At 47.7% G+C, this 8,131-nt stretch overlaps 1 protein-coding gene across 1 annotated transcript in view; it reads left to right on the forward strand.

Annotated features, from left to right (window-relative positions):
- NEURL1 (neuralized E3 ubiquitin protein ligase 1) overlaps positions 1-6,953 on the forward strand; it is a 68,058-nt gene extending 61,105 nt beyond the window's left edge. The window contains exons 4-5 of the mRNA XM_019471688.1: positions 4,961-5,107; positions 6,454-6,953. Of these exons, the coding sequence (XP_019327233.1) occupies positions 4,961-5,107; positions 6,454-6,695 (389 nt within the window). The 3' untranslated portion in view covers positions 6,696-6,953. The remainder of the gene's footprint in view (positions 1-4,960; positions 5,108-6,453) is intronic.
- Positions 6,954-8,131: the final 1,178 nt, after the last annotated feature.

The following is an 8,131-nucleotide window of genomic DNA, read 5'->3' on the forward strand; positions in this document are numbered from 1 at the left end:
CTTAGAAACTATGGCAGGAGGCTCCCATATTTTGTCTTTTAGGTACAATGTTTAGTTAAGATCCTGGTATAGTCCTTAAGAGGGGTGTGGGTAAGGAAAGCCCATTAAAAAGGTGAAGATGATCCAACTATGTGAGCTGTGAGTCGGACAGTAGTGGTCATTTACTGACAGCATCCTGTAAGCCAGGAAAAACAAAGTTTAAGCTGGATGTGTTCAAAGTGGGGAAAAAAAAAAAAGGATAGCTCTGGAGTGCAGACCGAGTAGTTATACATTATTTTTATAACGCTTGTGAAATAGTCATTAAGAGCCTAGACAGGTAATGCAAATAGTAGGGGGTGAGTGAACCACCTGAGATGGTGTTTGGTATTGCCAGAAAGCATTCTGGGGCAGAAGTCATGATATGCATTCCTGTTTGCAGCCAGCAAACACTGGGTGTTGTTCATTTGTTTCTTTTCTTCCTTAAAAGCAAAGTCTCCAGGCTATGCAATACCACGTTTACACTTCAAAGCAGCAGACATTTTCAGCCTGTGGAACCTGGTTTCTGCAAGCCTTCCACAAGCACAGTCCCAGCGCTCTGATGGAAACATTGTGCTTGCAGGCCTTTTGGGTTAAGATCTGAAAAAGTGCAATGGAACTATATAATGTTGAATTTAATTTTGAGGGGGAAAGGGATAAGAGAGGGAGACAGAGAGTTAGTAAAATGGGTAGTCTTGAACATGAACACTCCTCCCCACACTGGGACAGTATGAGGAATGCCCTGGTCAAATCCCAAGAAGTTACTGGGTACCTTTCATTGGCTGATGGATGTTTTTCATAATCTGATGGAGTTCAGCCTGTTGTCATTATTTGAGTCCCAGGAATGGCCCTGCCACTCTATCACCTGTCTCAGGAATAGATAGCAGATTAAGAAATGTGTTGTGAACACCTTAAAGTGGTAGTTTCCCAACCTTCAGTGATCCAAAGTCAACAGTAATAAGGAAGCAACTCGCTCTTTGGCATTACTTTACTCTTCTCTCCACCTCAGCTGTAGTTTGAGCCTGGGAGTCTTACTATACTGCTTGCTAGCAATGGGTTGGGAATAGCTACAGAACAGATTTGTGGCAGCTTCTCCTTGCTCTAGGCCACAGAGATGCCCTGGGGATTTACTTGCATCATGACAAATGCCCCTAAGCATGCTCAGAAGGAAAATACAGACAGCACATTGCTCTTCCCACTTGGTTTTGTTGTTGTGGTTGTTTTCCGATTCTTTCTCTGGGGCCTATGCAGTAATAAGCAGGTCAACATAATCACTTTGCTATGAGAAAGAAATGTAGAAATAGTATTTTTACAGATGAATTAAGGGGGACAGTTAATTGAAAATTTTCTGTATTTTTAGGGAGTATTGACATTGCATCTGGCCGCCTTACCAACGTAAGTCCTTCCGCGGCACAGCTCTCCCAGACAGCTGCCATTAAGAGAGATGAGCAAAAAAATGTCTGCTTAAAAGTTGGGACAGCCTCAGGAGATATCCCCTGAGAGTGGATTGCGATGTTCTGGGAAACCACCCTGTTCACCACAGTAGATACAGAAAGCCAAAAGCATCTCTGAGGGCCACAGCTGCTGTATTTTGGTTACAGTTAGGATGTTCTATAAACATTTGTATTTGTAATTGAACAGACTAATTCCCTGTCCTGTATTTGGGTAGCTGATTATCTCTGTTTAAATGTTGCATTTTGCATTTGATCGTATTGAATACCATCCCATTTATTTCTGATCCTATTTCCAGTTTGGCAAGACTATTCTGAATTACAAAACTTTAGCATACAAGCAGCCTTTCCTGGCATCATGATGTCTGTACATTCCATGGTAATACTCTCTTCTGCTGAAAGTATGATACCCTCTTTCCTTTTGTGGGTGGACATAGAGGTTTGTTTATTTGCACCTCTCCCAGAGTGATGACAGAAGTACAGCGTAAGAGTCAATCTGCATTGGATTTTGCTAATAATTGGACTTTGCAAAGATAAAACAGCAAATGGAATTGATTCACAATCCATTTAAAGGTGATTCCAGTGTGTTTGAGATCAAGCATGATACAAGTTAGCAGCAGAGGCAATTTATCTGTGGGCTTTACAGAGGGGAAGAATGTTTCTAAATAATTATTTAAATTGATTTATTTAGAATTATTTAATGTTTTTAAATCATGGTTTGAAAGCTAGCTCTTGGTGGGAGCTCTATGCACACAATGAGCATGTTTGGCCTTGAGCACATGTATCTGGTTTTAGTTAAGCCAAGCTGGCCACACTCATTCCCCCCCTGCTCATGATCTCATTCCATGCTCCTTGTCATGGTATCTGCACACCATCCAGCAATATATTAACAGCATGAGTAACATGTCTTATGTTGATTATTCTGTCACCAAGGGAGAAGTGTGTCTTCTCTGCTAGGGAACTCAGTTTGTCTTAAACAAAGCTCTATACTTATGCTGGAGAAAAGTCAAGAGCTGCAGCTTGTGTTAGGAAAAAGAATTGGGAAGGTGTATGCTGGCCCTTGGGTCTTGGGTAAGGCCATTTTGGGACTTAGACTGGCCACAACCAGAGAAGATTGTGGTTTCTGCACTGATGAGTTCTCCTTGCACTGTGGAAAAGCTGTTTGCACTGCTGCCAGCATGCTTCATCAGTTCATACTCTGTGACACTTGGGGCACCTCCAAATTCTCCTATTAGCCGGGCAAAATGCTCTTAATAATCTTTATTTTGCATTTAATGAAATGACCAGGTTGGTGTTAGAAATGCAGTGTGCTGTGTGTCAGCCGAATGGAAGAAATGTCTCCAGGCTGCAGGGAAGAGAGGGAAGGCTTCAAAAACTTGTTCAGCTGCTCAGTGTTCATATTTGTTTTGTGTGCAGTGAACGAGCTGAAATCTGTGCCCCTGCTGGGCCTGTTTACAGTGTGTGTTACCCTCAGGGCAAATTTTCTGCTCTGGTCATCTGTCAGATTGGAGGGGAAGGGCCATTGCTAGTGGCTGTCATTAGAGGCTGCATCATTCTCTTTGCATATTTACTGAGCTAAACTCCAGTCTCAGAGCCCATCTGTGTGATAAAGGAGGTGCCTCTCTACAGCATCTCAAGTGAGAGAGCCCCAAAGCCCTTTATACAGGCTAATTCAGCTTCAGATTTTGCCTGTGAGCAAAGCGCTCCTCATTTGAAGAGGGGTAAAACCGAGGGACTGAAGGCTGACGTGAATTACTTATTCTCCTGTACGCAGTCCTCAGAACAGATTTCGACCCAAACATGACCCCCCCCTCAGTCCCTGTGCTACACTTAAACTGCTCAGTCTTGTTCTGCTAAAAAGGGCAGGAGAATCTGGCAGTGGCTGCTGCTGTGCTTTTGCTTTTTTGGCACAATCCACAGTTGGCGCTTTGCGTCCCTGCTTCCCAGGTTTGGTCCTCCTTGGCTCGGTAGCCTCCCTGCAAATAGGAACTGAAGGACCTTTCTGGTGCATGGGGTTTTCCTGGCCTCCTACTGCTGCTTTTTCTCTGGAGAGTAGCCTCCGACTCATCGAGGACACTGCGGATCCAAATCCTCTGTGTCTCTCGGCTCCTTATATGGTAACATGAAGAAGTCTTAGCATTTTAGTTCTGATTTGGAGTTACCCTGCTTGTCTTCCTAGCTGGGGAACTAGAAACTTTAACTTTAAAACCAGTTCTTACCACCAAGAAACCATACCTTGATTCATGCATGTGTATGCCGCTGCTTCACCACTGTCTTACTGAAGATCAAGCTGCATCGTTAACAATGAAATTCCCCTACAAAACCTTTGCAGCAGCTAGAGTTTTAAGCATTCCCATTTTTTTCCCTTCTGGAAGGGACTTTAAGATACTTGTTATTATAACAACAGAAGAAAGAGGCTGAGACGGAGTGAGGGTGCCAAGCAGGCTGTGGGGCAGAGCTGGCTTTTCTGGCAGACCACACTAACACAGAGGTGATGGTGGGCAGCGAGAGCAGAGGTAGTGGAGCTGGGGACACCTAGAAGGGACTTGAAGGGGCTCTGCACTCTTGAGCCATCACATCCAGACATGCGGGGAGTGGAGAAATTGTTCCTGTTTGGGCGGGGAGAGGTGTCTGCCCTGTTCATCCCAGAGCCAAATGCATTTTGATGACTTGTCTCTTGGCTGGCCTGAAGAGGTTTCTACCCGGATTTCTGTCCTCACCTGCTATCCCCGCCTCTGACAGAGGCCACCCTACAAAAGTGGCAGAGCAGTGAGCAGAGCTAAGTTTTCCTGATTGCCAAACCCTTGTGTTTGTGTCTGGGAAGTCCCTGAGTGACTTTGCATGAATTTGTCAGGGCCTGGGATGATGCATTTTGTGCTGGGTTAGTGTAGAGTGCTTTGACAAGGTGATACGTTCTTGTGCTGGAGTCCAGCCCACCCTACTGCAGGCTGTGTCCTCTACTGGCTACAAGCCCATCCCTGGATATAGTGCTGAGGGTGCATATGAGCATGAAACCATAAGGAAAGTAACTGCACTTAATGACTTGAGACATATTTAAGGGCAGAAACAAAGGGTTATGAAGGCTAAAGGAGCTCCAGCAAATTTCAGGGGCTGTGGGAGCTCAATGTCTCTTCAGGGCCAGCTGCTAGCATTTAAAAAGGAGGGTGCATATGAGCATGAGGATAACCATAAGGAAAGTAACTGCACTTAATGACTTGAGACATATTTAAGGGCAGAAACAAAGGGTTATGAAGGCTAAAGGAGCTCCAGCAAATTTCAGGGGCTGTGGGAGCTCAATGTCTCTTCAGGGCCAGCTGCTAGCATTTAAAAAGGCGTATGATGTTTTTTTTTCCTTTATCTCTTCCCTAGATTTCGTGCTGATGAGACACAAATCCTGACAAGCACTGAGAGCTGCACACCCTGCCACATATCCCCAGTGCCTCGTCAGCCCCAATTTTTAAAAATAACTGTGGGTTTCTTTTCTCATGGTGCAGGTTCCACCATATTAGCCGAGCGGCTGGGGCTGTCTACACCAAGCTCACCCACATCGACACCCAATTCCCCCACTGTCCTCTGCAGCGGTGTCTCTGACCCTATATTGTCTACATGTGGCTCTGGCCCCCTCTGCAGCTCTATCAGTGGTAAGTGCGGTGGGATCCCCCTTCTGCCTTTCCTTTGCCTCCCTCTGACCGCTCCCGCACTGCCTCCCTTCACGGTCTCAGGCGTGTCTCCCAGAAGGACTCTAAAACCACAATGATCAACAGAGTCTCCTGTCAGCTCCCTTGGGGAGGAAGGGAGAGCCTCTGCAAAGTCTATTTTCAGTCTGTTTTATGTGGAAGCCGCCTGGATGCCTAGACAGCAGTATTTCTCCAACTCTTTTCATCATGAAAGGTCCCAAGGGAGGCAGCAGGGTTTCTGTTATGTGCATGGCCCTGTGACGCACAGCTCCTTCTGGAGAGCTGTGTGGCAGTGACGTGTTGCATGCTAGCTTAGACTGGAGTTATAGGTATGCCTACTGCCCCCCTTTCCCTCTCCACACACCTACAGTACCCTCTTCAGAAAAAGGCAGTATTGGTATTTCTAATATGTCAATGAATTCCAGTGAGATTTAGATATATGTACATGCAGTAGAAAATGATAGGCTGTTCTGCAGCATTTTTAAAACCCCAGGAACCTGCATGATCCCAGGGCATTGATGGTGGGATATATAACTTACCAAGTCCTTCTCATTGTTGTCCAAACCTAGAGTGTTTTTCGCTGAAGGTACCTATCAGTGTCAAGTCTAATAACTGGTGACAGCAAACATTCAGATTTTTAATGGGTTTTGGGGGAAAAAAATAGAATTTTTCTCATTATCTTGCTACCTCATCTGGCTTCATTGGGGAGGCCTCATTACGGGTGTGCTGCGAGCATAATTACTGCAGCCCCTCATAGCTCTCGAAGCGATGTACCCACTATGAGCTAGATGCTGTCCATGCAGGTACCACGCCACCCCTGTCCTGAAGGATCCACACAGGGTGATTTGTAGCCAGGCATTGTGGTCCCACACCCCTGGATCAGCCCTAGAGATGAAGCATTGCTTGTCTTGGGAGCTGCTGCCACCGTGTACCACCTGGCCTCTCCCTTTTCAAAGCAGATGGCTTGATCCGCCCCTCCTGATTTTTCTCCTTTGTTAATGTTTAGACAGCGGTTTGAAAACGTGAAACTGCTCTTTGTCCCTGCTGTGTGGGAACAGCTGCCTCTTGGTTTGCTCTACGTGGGCAGCAGATCCCAGCAGATGCTGCCTTTCTGCTGCCCTGAGCCTTGGCATGTGAACCAGGGCTCAGTGAGTGGGACAGCAGGTCACAGGAAAGACCCCTGATCCTGGAGCATCCATTTCTGCTAGGGCATGGTTCCTCCCTCTGTAGTGGGCTTCAGGGCAGAAATTACCCTGGGATGTCAAGAAGCCTTTTAAGCAGCATGACTGATCCTGTTCTTTGTGTTTCAGGCACAGCTCCCAACTCTCCCATCAGCTTGCCTGAGTCACCCATCTCCCCGTCCGTCTCAGGGCCCTGGGGAGATGAATGCACCATCTGCTACGAGAACATGGTAGACACGGTCATTTACTCTTGTGGACACATGTGTCTCTGCTATTCGTGTGGGCTGAAGCTCAAGAAGATGGCCAACGCTTGCTGCCCCATTTGCAGACGGGCCATCAAAGATATCATCAAAACATACCGCAGCACTTAGAGCAGCAGCAGGTGCTGTGGTGGGGACTGGACAGGTGGGGAGGAGGCTGTGAAACAACACAGGTCTTGGTCTCTATTCATCATCCAGGAGATTAAAAAACCATCACCCACCACCACCCTGATCCCCTCTTCCATGGACAACAGATGAGACAAGCTTAGACGCTGCTCTTCTACCCTCCAAGCAAGCCCTGGGGCTGAACTCCAGTGTGTCAGGGAAGTTGCAATGGACTACTCTCCCTTGTGGATTTTAAACTTTATCTCAAAAAACCCCATCTGGTGCAATCATCCCTTTTCTACACCATGCACAGCGGAGGGGAGTCTCCAATATTTAGCCGGGACAGCAAGCGGTAAAAGGTTCACTGCTACACATTTCCTTCTGGAGACACCCTGTGTGCAGAGGACAGCTTAGCAGAAGAGGAGAAACAAGCAACATGTTTCCATGGACAATCAGCCTGAGCATAGGAAGCTCCTTAGAAAGGATGGAGCAAGGCAAGCTTTGACCCAGCAAGTGAGGTGCAGTGAGCGCATTCACAGCGGAAAGGCTGGCGCCAGTGCAGAAAAGGACCCAGGATTTGTGAAGCAAAACCCACCCCATGTCCACAGGAAGAAGAGCAGCCCCATGGCAGCCCCTCGAGGGCTGTCCCCTGCTCCTCCCTCACTGTTCCCTGGCAGAGGCATTCATGGTGGGTTTGGCAGCCAGCAGTGGCACTGGCCTTGCTCCCTCCCAGCAGCATCCAGCCACCTCTTGTCGCCATCCTGTTGCTCTCAAACCGCAGCACCACCGATTTGATGTGGCTTGTCCCGAATGGTCTCCACACAGCACGAGAGATTCGGCAGCATCTCTGCCCCCATGGGCCTGTGGGAGAGGGAGATGTGTCTCCCTCGCCTTTCCTCCCCCTACCATCCAGACAGCACTTGTGAGGGAGAAAATAAAAGAAAAAAAGAAACAAAAACCCCAACCCCACTGGGGAAGAATGTAAAACCCACATGTCTGCGGGTTTCATTTACTGGTAACTTTATCACTGTGCTTTAAGACAAAACCAGCTAGGTGGTACTCAGCCCTTCACAGCCAGCCCGCTGGCAGGACACGGCTGTCCTTATGTGTTAGGAAGAGAGGAAAGAAAAAAAATAGCTTAAGGGGTTTGGTTTGCTTTGGTTTATTTAAATAAATCCCCATCCCTCCTGCCCCAGTTGGGAACCCCACTGTCCCCATGGTGGGCGTCTACAATGGCAGCCCCTATGGTTGCTGTGACAACCACTGCTCCGCCATGGCTGCCGGCACGGCCCAAGGCTGCCGGCCCTTGGACCCAGGCAGGGTGACTCCGCAGCAGCAGGAGCTGCCTGTCTCCCCTCTGGCCCCGTCCTGCTGCTTTCCAGGGCCATGTAGGAGGAAGAGATAGTGTCTGGGCTCTGAGGGGTGATCAGGGCTGGGGTGCA

This window comes from Aptenodytes forsteri, unplaced genomic scaffold, assembly GCF_000699145.1.
Source record: "Aptenodytes forsteri isolate BGI_AS27 unplaced genomic scaffold, ASM69914v1 Scaffold15, whole genome shotgun sequence".
Classification (NCBI taxonomy): Eukaryota; Metazoa; Chordata; class Aves; order Sphenisciformes; family Spheniscidae; genus Aptenodytes; species Aptenodytes forsteri.